We start from the raw sequence: 19,349 nt of genomic DNA on the forward strand, positions 1-19,349 counted from the left end.
CACCTTAAAGGAAAGTCTGTAGGAAACCTGGGGTACAGTCAGCCTTTTGTTACTTTTGTGTAGACTCCCTGCACATCTGATTGAGCTGTGCTAGAGGCCATAGCTGCAGTCAGTGCTTCATTCATAGCGTATCCAGTGCTTCTGGCTTAGAGTGCCAGGCGAGTGAGAGACACTACTCTGTGTTTGGGTGGCTGTGGGTGGATGTAGCTTTGTATGTTGACAGGTAGTATTGAGCTGGGCTGAGGGAATCTGTAGAGAAGAATACTTGGGAAAATTTATTAAATTGGATGGATAGAGAAAGGACAACTGGAAGAGTGAATAGGAAGGTGGGTGCCAGCCTGGATTATTACAGATAATTCAGATGGTAGATACTGGATGTTGAAATGCCAAAACAATCTAAATAAATGTTATATTTTAAGATAGTCTATTTAGGAGGCTATGTGTGTGCTGCTTTTAGTCTTGCAGCTTATACAGTAAATATTTTGGAAATTCTTTTGGAAATGCCTTAAGGTAATAGCAGAAGAATTGGTGTCACTTTTGACCCCAAACGAGGTTTCACGGTTTAGTCAGTCTCTGTTTATTCAAACATGTTATTTTTAAATTCTTTTTTTTAAATTATTTAATTAATTTATTTTTGTGTGCGTTGGGTCTTGGTTGCTGCGCGGGCTTTCTAGAGTTGTAGCGAGAGGAGGCTGCTCTTCGTTGTGGCATGCAGACTTCTCATTGCGGTGGCTTCTCGTTGCGAAGCATGGGCTCTAGGCGCACAGGCTCAGTAGTTGTGGCGCACGGGCTTAGTTGCTCCGCGGCACGTGGGATCTTCCCGGACCAGGGCTTGAACCCATGTCCCCTGCATTGGCAGGTGGATTCTTAACCACTGTGCCACCAGGGAAGCCCCTCAAACACTTTATTTAATTAACTTGTCTCCAAATTACTTTTTGATTATTTTCACAAAAGACTTATCATCTTTTATATTAAGAACAGTGTGCACTTGTATCTTTTTTTTTTTTTAATTTTTTTTTTGCGGTACGCAGGCCTCTCACTGTTGTGGCCTCTCCCGTTGCGGAGCACAGGCTCAGCAGCCAAGGCTCACGGGCCCAGTCGCTCCGCGGCATGTGGGATCTTCCTGGCCCGGGGCGTGAATCCGTGTCCCCTTCATCGGCAGGCGGACTCTCAACCACTGCGCCACCAGGGAAGCCCTGCACTTGTATCTTAAGGGGAGCTCCAACATTACTATTATTTTTTTTTGGCGAGGTGGATAATAGTAGTGTCCTTGGACACCATAGTGGATACATTGAAAAGCGCCAGCTAGTCATTTGGGAGTTTGGATAGTTTTTTTAAAAGAAAAATTGCGGGGCTTCCCTGGTGGCGCAGTGGTTGAGAGTCCGCCTGCCGATGCAGGGGACACGGGTTCGTGCCCCGGTCTGGGAGGATCCCACATGCTGCGGAGCAGCTGGGCCCGTGAGCCATGGCCGCTGAGCCTGCGTGTCCGGAGCCTGTGCTCTGCAACGGGAGAGGCCACAACAGTGAGAGGCCCGTGTACCGCAAAAAAAAAAAGAAGAAGAAAAGAAAAATTGCTGCAATGGAATATTACTCAGCCATAAAAAAGAATGAACTATTGCCATTTGTAGCAACATGGATGGACCTAGAGATTATCATACTAAGTGAAGTAAGTTAGAAAGAGAAAGACAAATATGATATCACTTATATGTGGAATCTAAAAAAAGATGCAAATGAATTTATTTACAAAACAGAAACAGACTCACAGACGTAGAAAACAAACTTATGGTTACCAAAGGGGAAAGGACGGGGGAGGGATAAACTAGGAGTATGGGATTAGCAGACATACATTACTATATATAAAATAAACAACAAGAATTTACTGTATAGCTATATATTATTATACTGTATAGCTATATATATTATACTGTATAGCTATATATATATATTATATATATTACTATATATAAAATAAACAAGAATTTACTGTATAGCTATATTCAGTATCTTGTAATAACCTATAATAGAAAAGAATCTGAAAAATATATGTATAACTGAATCACTTTGCTATATACCTGAAATTAACACAATATTGTAAATCAACTATACTTCAGTTAAAAAAAAAGAAAAATTACTACTGTGTATTATAACTAATCAAGAATGGTTCAATTATTATTTTAAATAAAGAGTATTTCTTTTTCAGTAATATTTAAATTAGGTTTCAGTTTTATAAAGTTATTTTATGTTTGTACTTTTTAAAAAGTGATTTTGTGTTTTCTTTTGTCAGGCTGACTTATCCCTGTATAATGAATTCAGATCTTGGAAGGATGAGCCCATAATGGACAGAACATGTCCTTTCTTAGACAAAATCTATCAGGAAGATATTTTTCCATGTTTAACCTTCTCAAAAAGTGAGGTAATTAAAAACACATTTTAACAGAAATGCATTAGAGTTGTTCCTATACCTTTTACTAAGTCATGTTACATATTTTAATATCTCTTACATAAATAAGTTATAAAGTGTCATATTTTACCATTTTCTCCATTCCATATTAGGATCGTAATAATTTCTTGGCATTCACTTACTGAACCCCTTTCCTTATTTGAGCAGAGGATCACTTATGCTGCAGTGTGTTGCATTGGAGTGAAGTATTAAATATGTAAGGGGGTAGGACTTAATTTTTAGTCCAAGGTTCAGTGCAAGGGAAGTTATGTACACTCTAAAGTGTTTGTTGGGTTTATCTGTATGTGATTAAAAAGAAGTCCTATTTAGTTTCTTCATCTTTAAAACGGGAAAAAAATGCCTTCCTTGCCTGTGTCACAGGATTGTTAAGAAAAAATGAAGTGAATTAAGTAGATAGAAAAATTTTTTAAAAAATACTACATGGCAGTATACAAATGTAAGGTCATAATTTTAATTTGTTCTTACATGTGGAAAGTTTGTCTACAAATATCCTGTTAATCAGTGTTTAAGAAAGTTAATCCTAAGAGTCTTTTGTTAAGTCTTTAGAGGATTTAATTATATAACACTGCTTGTAAGGAAAAGTTAAGATGAACAGTAAAATGCTTTTGATATGTAGATATGTCAGTCATTGTGGCTCTGGTTTTAGGTAGGCTGTTGTTGAGTATGAGTAATCTTGCCAGAATGAAATTTGTCTATTTCATCAATTGTTTATCAGTTACTACCGTCTCCATCTGGGCATTTAATATTTGATAACTCAGTTAATACTTTTGTAGACTCTTGTGCACATAAATACATGATCAGTAAATATATAGCTATAATGAACACATATTGCTGTGTTGTGAATGACCAATAGGAAAAAATAATGCATAAAGTTAGCAAAATAAAGCCTTGGGATGTTCATTTTGAAGTGACGTAACCAGTGGATGTTAATTGTGGGTAAGGGGTGGCGTGGAATTAATGTCTTTAATCTCCTTCTAGATAATAAGAAAAGTTATTTAGCTATAACTGAATTGCCTTTCATAACAATGTTTGAATTATAAAAGAATGCAAACCGAGATTATGTGGGTTCCTTGTTTTTCATTAGCTAAGGCAAATCTAGTGGACCTTGGGAGAAATAATTTTTAAAAACCAGTTTATTATAGAATAGAATTTTTATATTTTCCTGCCAGCATAGCATCTAATACTTCTTTGTTTTTTTTGAAGTTGGCTTCGGCTGTTCTGGAGGCTGTGGAAAACAATACTCTAAGCATTGAACCAGTGGGACTACAACCTATTCGATTTGTGAAAGCGTCTGCAGTTGAATGTGGAGGACCAAAGTATGTTTTCAAAACCATGTCTTAGGGAAGATACTGAGCTTTTAAAATTTTATGTGTTGTAGTTATTTAATATTTTCTGGTTTTAAATGTTAAATCTCTTGTCAGTTTTCTATTTAAAGTCTGTGCAGCCCAAAGACCAATCCCTGGGCAGTGTGGGGATTTCAAATTCAGCATCAGTGGAGAGCCCTTTTAATTACAAACGTATATGTGGGATCCAGGTAGATCAGGTGTTAGAAACTTCTTTAAAAACCGCATGGTATAATCCATTAGTTGATTATGAAATCTCTTTAGTGGGTCATAAGCAGAATTTTTGTTTGTTATACTTATATGTACAGCTGTGTGTTCTGGGCTTTTGTGTAAATTATTTCTTTTTGAGGCTTGCCATCAAAAATAGTTTGAGAAGACAGTGAATTAGACCAAGTCTTACCAAGCATGAAAACAGGGTACCAGAAGGCTTGGTTAGTCCTATCCTTTACTACTCTCGCTATAAAACTTTCTCACTTTGGTAAGTAAACAGCTCTGTCTCCCATATGTGAGAGATATTTGGCAGTTTTATACCTTCAGGGGTGACTCCCACACTTCGTAGCAGGGCAAACTGTCTTCCAACTGGTCCTGGGAGGAGGAAAGACTGAAACCAACAGTACATAAAACGTTTGCCACAGCTGTTTAAAAAGTGACTTCAAAAGATTTTGAGGAAGCTGCTTAGTTGGTGGTGAAGAACTAATCGGTATAGGGGACCGAAGAGCCCGAGAGAGCTCACAGCAGGCAATAATTGAATCCCATCAGGCCATTTTGAAGGCAGAGGAGGAAATAGCTGGTTGAGATTAACTACTAGGTCTGTTAAAGCCAGTCGTAGGAGTTGTGTAGTTCTTGTTTCCTGTTACGCACGTCACATTCTCAGCAGCGTCACACAGTGTTGGTATTTGGGTAACTTAATCCTGTATTTGCTCTGTGAGCCACACGTCTACCTAGAGTTATGTCCTGTTTGACACTCCCCCATGCCACACCTGTAGTATGGTGGCCTCTGAATTTTGGGAAAGAGATTTTCATTCCTAAATTCTATCCTTCAACAAACACCTGGGTATTTTTATCCTGGTCATTAATACTTTTTGTACTTTTAGTTTCTATGTTATACCTTATTTTAAATATAGCAGTTTTTACTGTAGGATTTTAAATTTATACTTGCATTATATATCACACATTAAACATGTGAAAATATCAAATGATAACAAATCAGAGTCTCAGTTAGATTTTTACAGTATTTTAGTAAAATAATTATACAGATTAGGTTTAGAGAATAATTTACATCGTTAAGAATATTGTTGTTCTTGTGGGAATGGGGCCAGAAACCAAGGTGTTTGTGGTGCATATTGTGTGGAGAATACTAAAGAAGACGTTGTCCTCTTTTATGAAGCGTGAAGTATGGCTCTTGTGGATGAGGTTATCAAGATAAACACTAAACGAATGGCACAGTGCTCGGGGAATTTTGTGGAAGGCAAGATCATTCTACTGGTGGTGATCAGGGACTGTTCTTGGGATTTGATTTGATCTGGGCTTTTGAAGCATGGGTGGAATTGGGGAGATAAGGAACAGTACATATGACTGAATAAAGGAACAAGAAAACTGTGTTCAGAGGATGGTGAGTGTATGGAGAGGGAAGATGTGAAAAAAAGGAATTAGAGGTGACTGATTAGAGGGATACTGTGAGCTTTTGGAAATCAATAGGAAGGGCTCTGGTTTTGGAAACAAGATGATAGGTCTAGATTTAGACACGTTGACATCCCTAAGTGAAAATGGCAAGCAAGGATTTGAAATCTTGGGACTAGAGCTGTTAAGGGATACTGAGGTAGTGTGGCATGTTAAAAAAAACATTGGAATTAGAGGTCAGAAGACTTAGTGTTGAATCCTGGCTCAAATAAAAATATACTGGCTTTAGAAATGAGATAACTTAAACACTTTTTTATTATTTTAAAAGTTGATACTTAAAACCACTTTACCTGAGTCCTTTCAAAATTAGAAAAATAGTAGACAAACAGGTATGTCTGCTTCCAAAAGGTGATTTTTATCAGTTTGATGGTTACTTTTTTCTCTTGTGTAAATTGTGCTTAAAATAGTATAGTTCCAAAGACTTACCACTTGTGCCTTAAATTTCTTGATTGTCTATCCTCCCCAAGCTAGTAGTTAGTGCTTTTAAATATTGTTATAGATCATTAAAGGAATTTTCTAATAAAGGAGCAATGAGGCTAAATCTCTTTGAAAAGGTAAGAATTCTTTTGTGATTTGAATGGCCACTTCCAAAATTACCCTTTTAAATGCACATTCTCCGTGTGTTTGCTTAATATGGAGGCACATTTGTATCATATTTCTGGTAAGTATAGCTGAAAATTAACGTTCATTTAATATATTTTTCTTTATTATATAATTTATAATGTTGTATAAAATGCTATTGGCCACTTTATTTTACTTAGAGCTACACTAATTTTGCATTGACAAGGAATGATAGCCATCTTCAGTCAAGCTTCTAATTTAGGAGGTTGACACCTGGGCTGCTGTGAGTCCAGCCTGATCCTGTTGAGCAGTGGAGTGACGGGTGGCCTGCCAGTTAACCAACAGTCATTGAATGTCTGCTGTGTGCCAGGCCATGCTTGGTGCCAGGCATTTAAAGATGAATAAAATACATTTACTGTTCTCAAGAGGCTTTCAGGGGGACTTCCCTGGCAGTCCAGTGGTTAAGACCCTGCACTTCCAGTGCAGGGAGTGCAGGTTCAATCCCTGGTCAGGGAACTGAGATTCCACATGCCAAGTGGTGTGGCAAAAAAAAAAAAAAAAAAGAGGCTTTCAGCCTAATCGCAGCCAGAAAGCCCTCATACCAAATTTTACATGTTGTAGTATGCAAAGAGAAAGGTTGGTATGTCTAAAAGTAGTGTACCCTTTGTGTAATTGTTAAGATACAGTGTATTTGTATGGTAGCTTATTCCTTTGTACTTCTTAGGCCTAGGTGCCACGTTAAATGCATATATACCAACCCAACACACCAAAAAGTATCCCATCTGGAAGCTCTTCTCCTGCAAAGCTGTCAATAACATGTTTTGAGACCTAAGCAGTCACTTTTAAGTTTTTTTCAACTGAGAGAGAAGTTGAAGTCACAATGGAAAGCTGAGAGCTGCCCTGCAGCTGATTACTCATTTGTAAATTTGCCCCAGGACATATATGAACACATTTAGCTTCTATTTCTAGAACCATGGTTAAAGCTATGCCTGTAAGCTTATACTAGAATGTAAGCCCCAAAGGGCAGGGCTTTTGTCTTTTTCATCATTATAGCCCAGCATCACAAAGTGCCTGGTACATGGTCGGTTCTCAGATACTAGTTGTCTTAATGAATATACAACTTGTCCAGAAGGTAGGGGCAAAATGCTTTTAATTTAAAAAACTAAAATTTATCCTTGTTTTACAGAAAATGTGCTCTCACAGGTCAGAGTAAGTCCTGTAAACACAGAATTAAATTAGGGGACTCAAGCAATTATTATTATATTTCTCCTTTTTGCAGATACAGGGTAAGTAATTTAACCACAAATTTCTTTGTTTAATTAATTAATTTATTTTTGGCTGCATTGGGTCTTTGTTGCTGGGCTTTCTCTAGTTGTGGCGAGTGGGGGCTACTCTTCGTTGTGCTGCGCGGGCTTCTAGTTGTGGTGGCTTCTCTTGTTGCAGAGCATGGGCTCTGGGCACGCAGGCTGCAGTAGTTGTTGCTCGTGGGCTCAGTAGTTGTGGCTCAAGGGCTCTAGAGCGCAGGCTCAGTAGTTGTGGCGCACGGGCTTAGTTGCTCCTCATTAACCACAAGTTTTAATAAAGTTTGCTTTGATGTGAGATATTTGACTGTTTAACATTTTTTTTTCTTTTTGGCATAGATCACTTCTGTATGTAACTTTTTCACGTATATTCGATATATTCAACAGGGACTTGTGAAACAGCAGGATGGTGAGTGTTCTTAATTCATTATAAAATATTTGCGTGAAATTCAGTAAAAAGTATGGAACATAATAGTAAGCGCAAGTCAGCTTTATCATTGGTACATTTATATTGAATCTCTTTTGTAGGTCTAATAAAATGTGTGAAGAATTTGGGAACAAATGCATCTTTTAAACATGTTGTATTTAATCCTTATATTTGCCTCATTTTACTCTAATTTTAAGCAGGATCAGTTTTAACTTTTAAGGGGTATATGATAAACCAGATGGTAAGTGTGAGAGGAGCATAAAGCCCATTGAATTTACTCCTTAAGAAATAAAAATGAACAAGCTCTAGACATGGTCAGATTTATTTTATTTTATTTTATTTATTTTTTAATAGATTTTTTATTTTTGGCCATGCCACGTGGCATGTGGGATCTTAGTTCCCTGACCAGGGATCAAACCCATGTCCCCTGCAGTGGAAGTGCAGAGTCCTAACCACTGGACCACCAGGGAATTCCCCAGATTTATTTTAATTACTGGAACCCACAAGGCACTAACAATAAATTTTTTTCTGTATTTTCTACTTTCATGTGTAAGTTAATAAAGCAGTCCTGAGCATAATTCTGAGTGGAATAAAGATGACTGTGTTCTAAATCAGCTGAGACATGCGGATGATATATCCAGGATAGTCAGCCCAGGACTCTGCTGGATATTTTTTAATGTGGTCTTTCATGGCATTTGTAATGTAGTCTTTCATGATTACTTATGGTTTTATAGCCGAATGTCTTAAATACCAGGCATAGAAACTAATATGGCCTGACAGCTCAAAAGCAGTGTTTTGTTTTGTGTTTTTTCTTTAAATATGTATCATTGTTTTAAAACAGAAATAGCAGATACTAGGCTAGGGACAAGTCCATGCCAATTTTGTATTTGAAGTTGTGGGAAATTTTCCTGTTTTTATTTTTCTAAACATTGAAAATTTTCTTATACTTAAAAACTAGTAGATGTCTACTATCTTTCTGTCATGTAAACCAGTGAATCTTAATTCTTTGGAAAAATCAGTCGTGTTGATAAAAACTTAGTTTAGCGTTTTCAAGCTCTAGTACGTTGAAAATAGTCATTTATTTATAATCCCATATAATTAGGTTTTAATGCATAAAAGAAAAGGGATGAAACCTGTCTCTAATTAACGTTGAATTTCAAAAGGCCACAGAGCATAAAAGCAGTCTTTAAACTATACAGTACTTTTTATGACTTTAATAAAATTTAAATCTTTTTTAATACCTATTGGTAGATAATATGATTTAAGCTGAAGAACAGATGATTTGTGTTAAGTTGTCAAGCATATTTTTTCTCCTTGTTAAAAAAAGAAGTTTTATGTAAAAGAATGAAATTAGAGCACTCCCTAACACCACACACAAAAATAAACTCAAAATGGATTCGAGACCTAAATGTAAGACTGGACACTATAAAACTCTTAGAGGGAAACATAGGAAGAACACTCTTTGACATAAACCACAGCAAGATCTTTTATGATCCACCTCCTAGAGTAATGGAAATAAAAACAAAAATAAACAAATGGGACCTAATGAAACTTCAAAGCTTTTGCACAGCAAAGGAAACCATAAACAAGACCAAAAGACAACCCTCAGAATGGGAGAAAATATTTGCAAACTAATCAACAGACAAAGGATTAATCTCCAAAATATTTAAACAGCTCATGCAGCCCAATATTAAAGAAACAAACAACCCAATCCAAAAACGGGCAGAAGACCTAAATAGACATTTCTCCAAAGAAGATATACAGATTGCCAACAAACACATGAAAGAATGCTCAACATCATTAATCATTAGAGAAATGCAAATCAAAACTACAGTGAGGTATCACCTCACACCACTTAGAATGGGCATCATCAGAACATCTACAAACAACGAATGCTGGAGAGGGTGTGGAGAAAAGGGAACCCTCTTGCACTGTTGGTAGGAATGTAAATTGGTACAGCCACTATGGAGAACAGTATGGAGGTTCCTTAAAAAACTAAAAATAGAATTACCATATGATCCAACAATCCCACTATTGGGCATATACCTAGAGGAAACCATAATTCAAAAAGACACATGCACCCCAATGTTCATTGCAGCACTATTTACAATAGCCAAGTCATGGAAGCAACCTAAATGCCCATTGACAGACGAATGGTTAAAGAAGATGTTGTACGTATATACAATGGAATATTACTCAGCCATAAAAAGGAACAAAATTGAGTCATTTGTTGAGACATGGATGGATCTAGAGACTGTCATACAGAGTGAAGTAAGTCAGAAAGAGAAAAACAAATATCGTATATTAACACATGGATGTGGAACCTAGAAGAATGGTACAGATGAACTGGTTTGCAGGGCATAAGTTGAGACACAGATGTAGAGAACAAATGTATGGACACCAAGGGGGGAAAACCACGGTGGGGTGGGGATGGTGGTGTGCTGAATTGGGCGATTGGGATTGACATGTATATACTGATGTGTATTATATTGATGACTAATAAGAACCTGCAGTATAAAAAAACAACTAATACTAAACTTTCTTTGGGTTATTTGTATGGAAATATGTTAATATAAATGTTTCAGACATTACATGAAATTTCTAAAAATCTTATATGTGCTGCTATAATGTTATAAGTCATAATTCTAGTTATTACTTTAAAATGTATGTCTCAGAAACAACTAAATTTCCTTGTCAATTGCATTATTATGAACTTTCATCAGATCTTTAACCATGGTCATTTTTAAGTCTTTTGTCATTTACAGACAGTTCTGGGTGTACTCTGATGCTTTTGCAAAAATGTTCCTATAAAAGGGTTTCATCTTCAATGAATTCATGGAAAAGACTCTGACAAGTTCAGGTTTCTGGTAACTGACTATACTGCTGAACTGAATGAATGAGCATTTTCAGAACTCTAATGGAAAACTGATGAATTCATCAAAGTGCTAACAAAAGGTCAAGATGGAAAAAAAAATTACATGGGACTGAGTGAACTGATGAGGATGATTATAATTTTTGTGACTTTCTGTTTGAATAAAAAAAAAAGAAAAGAAAAAAGAAGTTTTTGTAGGGAAGAATGAAAGGTACTCTACTTTGTGAAAACAGGAAGAAGGGATCATGAGTGGTTGTGGTGATGGTGATAAAAGTGATATCTTGTCTGGTTCCTCTTACCCTTTCACTTCACAGCATTTGTTACACATTGTATACTGAGTGGGTTTGTAGTAAATTATTGTTAATTTTACAATCTGTTTATTATCTGTGCCTTGTGCTAAAAAGGATTTAAGGCAGTTAAATATAAAGCAGGGTTTCTCAGCCTTGGTACTATTATTATTTTAAACTGGATAATTCTTTGTTGTGGGAGGCTGTCTTGTGCATTGTAGGATGTTTAATAGCATCCCTGGGCTTTACTCACTAGATGCTAGTAATGAAAAATATATCCAGACATTGCCAAATGCACACCTGGGGACACATTCTCCCAGGTTGAGAACCACTGATCTAAATCAATCTAATCTGATCATATGTCAGAGAGAGACCTTTTATTATCTAAAACATAGAGCAAATTTCTTCCCACTTATAGAGGGACTTTCAGAAGCACAGATAATTGAAATTTACAGTTCATCCTCTGCATTTATTTTTATTTCTAATTGAGCCATACACAGAATCTTTCCCTATTATTACTCACAAAGAATGTTACTAAGTTCTCTGGACTGTCTCTTGTTTTCCTTTTTTTTCCTGTTTACTCTGTTGGTTTTAATGAAAAGGGAAAAATGGCCAAGATACAGCAAACTATAGCAAGAAGATGCATAAGTTAGATAACAACTCTTGTGTAATTGAGCATTGAGTGTAGTTACTCAAGAAGGCAGCAGCATTGCCAGTTACTCAGGACATTGAGATGCCTACCTTCTTTTGGGCTAAAATGGTAGTCAGTCATTGATGTATCTAACAAATCGTTGTAGCAAAATTGGTAAATACTGCTTATTTATTCATAAAACTGGGATGCTCACAAGTACATGGAGAAGTTAGTGTGAAGCAGTGATAGCATGTCTAAGCATTAGGTACATCATTAGGAGATGCCCAACTGGCATTTCAGCTAATCTTAAATTTTCAGTGAAACAGATTAAAAATAATTAAGATAATAGTTTATGATTTATGTGTTTCTCTTTTCTGTTTGTATAGTTGATCAAATGTTTTGGGAAGTTATGCAGTTGAGAAAAGAGATGTCATTGGCAAAGCTGGGATATTTCAAAGAGGAACTGTGATGCTCTGCCTGGGACCATGCATGAACCTCCCTGAAGACCTGGAAAATGACTGAATATTTTTATGGTTACTTGATATTTATTTCCTTTCAAGGAGTGGGTCCGAGACTTTTTCCCTCTTTTGCAAATTACACTGAAAAGTACTATGATTTCTTTTAAACTGACCTATGCTGTGTTTGCTTATTTAGTTGAACACACTATAAAGAATTACAGGTGTACTAGTGATTGTAATTTATAGTTGCAAAAAAAAAAAGCTAAATAAATAAATATTAGATTGAGTGTATTTTTGCTTTCTCTTCTAGCTCTGACATGATATATAGGGTCAGCTGAATATATTGAATTGTAGTTTTCAAACTTCATAGCAGCCTGCAAAAGACAAGAAGGGTAAGTGAACAGGATCAGCTTCCTTCCCCCCCACCTACAATGACTCTATTTTTGTCTGTTTTATATGTTAGGATTGAAAAAAACATTTTATTTAAAGAAAGATTTCTTCTGAAAAGAAAGTTACTTTTATTCATTCTGTTCTCTGTAACTTTAAGAATCCCTTTATTATGGTGATTAATAGAGGACAATCACATTTTATTCTAGAGATGCATTCTTGAACATCTTGATGTAGTGTATTTATACTTTACATACATTGAGCACTGTAGTAATCATTGAAAGGGTATAAAGATAAATTAGGAGTTTGATGTGTGCTCAGGGGAGTTGGAAAGGGTGTGGGTTGAAAGAGTGATACTTGCAAAGGATACACTGATCACAGAGCCACTCGATCTGTCAGTTTCAAATTGTAAAACAAATGGTGTGGAAAAGCAAAACGAAGAAATGAGAAACCACTTTAGTCCCTCCATCTAGAGAAAGCTACTCAATATTTTTGAAGAATAGACTTTCAGATATTTTCTACCTATGTGTGTACATTTCTGAAACAAAAAGTAGACTTTCTTTTTTTTTTGCTTAAAAATTCTACAAATCTGGATCAATGTAAGGTTTTGATGATAGGATGTTAACTAATTGTGTTTGGAGATTAGTTTGTTTTAAATTTCTTTTTCATGTCATAATGCTGTGATGAGGATCCTTTTGTATACTTCTTGGAACATTGTTGGCTTATTTCCTTCATGTAGATGCCTAGAAGTAAAATTGTTGGGTCAAGCAAGGTACATGTGTGTTTTAAAATATTTGATCTGCATTGCCAAATTGCCATCTAGAAAAGTTGAACCAGTTTATATTCACAGCAGATGTGTGTGAGAGAACTGGTGTTCTGAAGGTGGTATTACTTTCAGTCCTGTCTCAAAGGTTTGGTCAACCTTACATATAGAAGACTCAGTCACCAGGATGGATGGAAGCGCACAGACAAAAGGATATTTGAGAATGGTATGGTAGAAACCATCATTACCATGCCCAGCTCAAGAATATGAAATTGAACATGAAAAGAAATTTGAAACTAGAATTTTATGTCTTGATAGTTCATGTGAGGGCATAATAAACATGTGCTCAGACTTTCAAAGCTTCAGAAGATTTTCCACACAAAGATGCAAATTAAAAACACTTTGGGGGGACTTCCCTGCTGGCACACTGGTGAAGAATCTGCCTGCCATTACAGGGGACTGGGGTTTGAGCCCTGGTCTGGGAAGATCCCACATGCCACGGAGCAGCTTAGACTGTGTACAACTACTGAGCCTGTGCTCTAGAATCTGCGAGCCACAACTCCTGAGCCCACGTGCCACAACTACTGAAGCCTGCATGCCCTAGAGCCCGCATGCCGCAACTAATGAGCCTGTGTGATGCAACTACTGAAGCCCATGCACCTAGAGCCTGTGCTCCACAAGAGAAGCCACTGCAATGAGAAGCCAGTGCACCGCAACGAAGAGTAGTCCCCACTCACTGCAACTAGAGAAAGCCTGTGCACAGCAACAAAGACCCAACGCAGCTGGAAAAAAAAAAAATTGGGGGAGCTTCCCTGGTAGTCCAGTGGTTAAGACTCCATGCTCCCAATGCAGGGGGCACAGGTTCGATCCCTGGTCAGGGAACTAGGATCCTGCATGCCGCATGGCATGGCCAATAAATAAATAAATTAAAAAAAAAAAAAAAACACTTTTGGAGAAAATACTAAAACTAAAAGAGAAACAAATCCAGGAGATGCTTTGAGATTTGGGAAGAAAAGTGATCAGATACGTAGAGAAAGTTTGTTGATAACTTTAAAAGAATAAAAAAGTAAGGCTAAAGAAAATTTTAAAACTTCAGGTAGATCCATAACAATCTAGAACTAAAATTCTTTACAATATCAACACAATGGGAATGGGAGAAGACCAGAGAGCATGGGGATATATTAAAGTTCTTGTTAGATGAAAAATGGAGATAATCAGTTAAAAGTGAAGAGACCAAGTAGAGAAAGAATATGATACGGAAATAAAAAGTAAGTAAAAATATAGTCAAGTTGGATTAAAGTATATGATAACAAAGCATAAGGACATGGAAATGTTGGAATAAAAGAATGGAAAAAAGATGCCAGGAAAATACCAAAAGAAAGCTAGAGTGGTTATACTGTTATCAGAAAAGAACATGATAGGACAAAAATATTATTAGACATAGAGTTGGGTTTTACATAATACTAAAAATTGAGTGCACCAAGAAGACTTAATGAGAAAATAGAAATAATAAAAATGGAGAAATTTAAAAATACTAAGAGCTGACTAATAATGAATATCAGAACTTACAAGGATACAGAGAAAGTGCTTCAAGGAAAAGTTTATAGCTTTAAATCCTTATTTATATTTTTAAAATGAGCTGAGTGTCCAATTAAGTTATAGGAGAACAAGATGAAGGAGATAAGAGCAGAAACAGAAAACAAGAATGCAGTAGAAGATCATCAAAGCTATTGAGTCTTTGAAAAGATGAACAAAATAGACAAAAATTTCTGGCAAGTTTATCCTGGAGAAAGAGAAAATGCACAAATAACCCATACTGGGAATGAAAAGGCCTATGTCACTGCACATACTAATGGATGTTATGAACAACATGGCAATAAGTTTCAAAATTTAGGCAAAAGGGAAAATTCCTAGAAAAAATGTGTTATATTTTGGTTAAGAAGACGTCAGAAGCCTGAGCAGTACTACTACTATTAAAGGAAAGGAAGTAGTTAGAAATCCTGTGAAGAAAACTCTAGGCATAGGTGGTTTTACCAAACTTTATGGGTATTCTAATCTTAGATATATTCTGGAGAACAGAATGTCTCCTACATCAAAAACCAATATAACTGATAGTAAAACTAGATGGGGGCAATACAAAAAAGGAAAATTATAGGCCCGTTTTGTCGTGAATATATATGCAAAGGCAAACTGAATGTAATATACTGAGCAAGTGGTGTTTATTCCAGGAATACAAAGATGGTATATTAGAAAATTTATAAATATTTGCTGCATTTACAGAATAAAAGTGAAAAACCATCTGCTCAATAGATGGAGAAAAACATTTGATAAAAATACTCATTAATTAATAACTTTTAGTAATCTGTAGATGAAAGGGTACTTCTCAGCTTGGTAAAGGGTATCTTCAAGCATCCTATAATAAACATCACCCTAAGAGAGAAAACATTAGAAACATTCTCTTTGAAATGAACAACAGAATAAAGATGACCACTGTCTTCACTTTTATTCAGAATTGTACTATAAATGTTAGTGCAGCATCATGAGGAAGATAAAGATATTGGAAAGGAGAAAGTAAACTGTCATTATTTGCTTATGATGTGATTATCTACATAGGAAATTTAAAAAATCTTCCATCAAATTATTAGGTGGCTAAATAAGGGATCAGTATATAATTGTGAATTATACTTACATACACCGACCTCAAACAATTAGAAAATAGACTTTTTAAGACCAAACAATTGCAAACATAATTCTAAAGTGCTAAGTAATCTAACCAAAGATTAGATTTGGTTAGATTACTGTGTAATCTGTACACAGACCTGTGTACAGAAAGTTAAATAACTTCACTAAAAGACAGTAAGGAGGACTAGATTGATCCTGTGTTCATGGATAGAAAGACAATATGAAAGATGTTAATTCTCTCCAAGTTGATACATAGATTCAGTGCATCTCCAAACTAAATCCCAACATTTCTCCTTGAATTGACAAAATGAAATTTATGTGACGCGGTGAAGGATGAAGAATGACCAAGGCACTTTTGAAGAAAAAGAAAGGAGGGATAATTTGTCCTGTGAGAAGGACTTCTTATAAGGCTGAAGTACTTAAGAGTGTGATGTGAGTGCAGAAACAGGAAAAATGGCCAGTGGAATAGAATAGAGAGCCCCAATGCAGACCCATGCATAGGTGTAAATTTCACATTGACAGAGAAGGCATGGTAGATCAATGATAGGACTATTAAGCAGAGCTGACAAAAAAAGAGGAATATACAGAATTGGATCTCTTCTTCACACCATACATAAAAACAACTGTTTTAAGTGTCCTGAAACTTTAGAAATTTTGATGTAGAAAATATAGTTAAAACTATAGGTGAAACATATTTCAAAAACGTAGGTGAATATCTTCGTGATCCTGCTTTAAGAAGGACTTCTTAAACTGGAAGCAAAAGAGACCATGAAAGATAAATAAATGTAAAAGAAAATAGTGCTTTGTTATAAATTATTAATTTAGACATATTAAAGCCAAACTGTAAACTGTAAGAAGAAATTTGCAAAACTCATAACCAATAATCGATTAATATTAAGAATATATACAGAAATTCTACAAATCCATAAGAAAAAAAAACAACAGAAAAACGGCCGAAAGACTGAAACAGGTCCTTTGCAGAATTGGAAGCACATATGGGCCAAACACATATTAAGAGGTTTTCATTTCTGTTAATAATCAGATAAACTAAGTCAAGACCTCAGTGATATGTTTAAATTTATCCAACTAGCAAAAGTTAAAAAATGCAACACAGTCAAGTTTTGAAGAGAATTTCAGTCAACAGGATTACTCATATATTGCTAATGGGAATGTTAATGTGTATCTACTACTGAAAAACCATTCATTTGAAAAGTTGAACATTAGTTGCCCATAGCCTAGCAATTCCACTTTTAGGCACATACTCGAGAAATACTTGGACAAAGTGTCCCAGAATACATATATAATAATGTCCTGGGAAAAACCCAAAGTCCATCTACAGGAGGGTAAAGTATTGTGTGCTCACATGGAACATAGCAACATAAATTGAATGAAAAAGTAAAACACTCAGAAGGCTACACATGGCATAATACTTTTCTCATGAAGTTCAAAAACTAAAACAATTGTTTAGGCATCTGTGTATATGAGACAAAACTATTAATAAAAAACACAAGATGGTAATAAAGTTCAGGATAGGGTTACCTCTGGATGAGGGGGAGATAAGGAGAGAGAACTGAGAGCAGCAAATATGTGAGTAAATCATTGTTAATGTTCTAGTCCCTGGATTGGATGATGGGTTCATTTGTCATTTAAAGTAAATGCATGAACAAATGAATTAATAGAATCATGCACAGACCACGATGGTGGGGTGTTACACACCAAGGATTGTGACTAATCCAATTATATAAACCTGAATTCCAAAACCTAAAAGGGATAACAGGACCTGTTGATGAATTGTAAGAAGGAAAGGAAAGAGAAGTCGGTTCTGAATCCTAGGCTTTTGGCTTTAGCTCTTGCTGCAATTTACTGAGATGAGCAAACCTGGGATGGGGCATATTACACATAGTGGAATAGAGACAAGAATTTAGTGTCTGACACATTGTTTGAGATGCCCGTTAAGCATCAAAGTGGAAATGTTAAGTAGGTATTGGATATACAAGTCTAAATTCAATGATATGGTCAGGCCAGCAGATGAGTTTGGGAGTAGTTAGCCATGAGATCAGACGAGAGCCTTAGGGATACTTTGGAGTAGGAGAAGTACGGCACCGGGCCCTGAGCTATGACAGAGAGAGGAAAAGCCTACGAAAAAGACTGGCTACAGAGGAGCTAGTTGGAATGACTAGGTGGAGGAGAGGGTAGAGTTAGGGTGCTGACTAACAATTTAGATTCTTGAGAGTATTTCTGTAAAGAATTTAATTGCCCTGATTACCAATTCTGAAAAAAAGAGGGAAAGACTTTGATACATTTCTGTAAGTAAGTTCAGAGCTGGGGAGAGAGCCTGGCCCAGTGGAGAGAACTCTGGATTGGGAGTTGCTCAGAAGACATACATTCTGGTCCAGGCTTGGTTCCCCCAAACCTGAGAGGTTAGGCAGGTGGCCACTCCTCTCTGACCTCCTCCATAAAGCTGGATCCAGCATTCTCCAAGCATCTCTCCCAGCTCTGAAAACCCACAGCCTTTGACTAAGCATCTACACTGAAAGAACAAAGGTTTGTTCAGTCCTGGAAAGAAGTTGCAACCACCAACCTACCCACTTCCACACCACCATGTAAATCCTGTGTTTTTTTGTTTTGTGCACTCAGAGTCTAAAACGGGTCTGCTTTTATTCAGAAGCTTTTATTTTCAAAGATTTTCTTCACTGTTTTTCCCTACATAGATTTTTTTTCTTTCCTATAAGGCACAATGTTTAAAACAGTCCAAAGCAGTATGAATATGTATTTGTATTTAACGTTTGTGCTAGAAAATACTTTTTTGTTTTCCTCATGGGATGCAGTACCATCTTAGGAGATGCTAAGTTTCTTGTCTTTGATGTGTGGGCAAATAAAGACCCAGTAATATCTACAATTTGTAGAACTTCTAGAAAGAGAATTCCTCCACACTAAATCCATTCATTCTTTCATTCACACATATTTGAGAGTCTTATATGTGTCAGGAGCTGTTGTAGGTGTTACAGGAGCAGCAGTGAGCAAGACAGGCAAGGTCCGAGTTTTCATGGAGCTCTCAGTGTAGTGAGAAATGGACAAAAAGACAAATGTTAAAAGATGGGACACGTTCTCTCTATATAATTAAAATGGGATAATGGCTAGAGGGAATGAATGACTACTTCAGATTAGGTGGTGAGGAAAGGCCACATTTAGGACTTGGCATTTTTAGGCAGGGCTCTGAGGAGATCCATTCTTGAGAAGGGAGGAGAGTAGGGAGAGCATTTTAAAGCTGGTGTAAACCCCTGAGGAAGAAACAAAAAACGGCAAGAAGAGCTGGTGTGCAGTTGGTGGTAGGAAGAGAAAATTGGAAGGTTAAGCAGGGCCCGACTGTGTAGGTCTTTCTAAGTCATGGTTGGAAATTGGGAGCTTTCTGTGACAGCTGTGGTCAAGCTCTAGCTGGCTGTTTCTCAGCACAGCTTTTAAATACTGGAATCCCCAGATTTTTGCCCTGGGCCCC

The 19,349-nt window shown here is 36.4% G+C and overlaps 1 protein-coding gene across 12 annotated transcripts in view; it reads left to right on the forward strand.

Annotated features, from left to right (window-relative positions):
- The window catches only part of RAB3IP (RAB3A interacting protein), a 176,618-nt gene that overhangs the window by 155,781 nt on the left and 1,488 nt on the right, over positions 1–19,349 (forward strand). For 11 of the 12 annotated variants that reach the window (XM_060025216.1, XM_060025214.1, XM_060025217.1 and 8 more), the window contains 5 exons: positions 2,285–2,413; positions 3,665–3,777; positions 7,232–7,331; positions 7,686–7,755; positions 11,950–13,877. In XM_060025216.1, the coding sequence (XP_059881199.1) occupies positions 2,285–2,413; positions 3,665–3,777; positions 7,232–7,331; positions 7,686–7,755; positions 11,950–12,032 (495 nt within the window). In that variant the 3' untranslated portion in view covers positions 12,033–13,877. Of the gene's footprint in view, positions 1–2,284; positions 2,414–3,664; positions 3,778–7,231; positions 7,332–7,685; positions 7,756–11,949; positions 13,878–19,349 lie in introns of those variants that run through there. The other variant, XR_009521228.1, reaches the window with a different exon arrangement.

The sequence above is a fragment of the Delphinus delphis genome, chromosome 11, assembly GCF_949987515.2.
Source record: "Delphinus delphis chromosome 11, mDelDel1.2, whole genome shotgun sequence".
NCBI classification, from domain to species: Eukaryota; Metazoa; Chordata; class Mammalia; order Artiodactyla; family Delphinidae; genus Delphinus; species Delphinus delphis.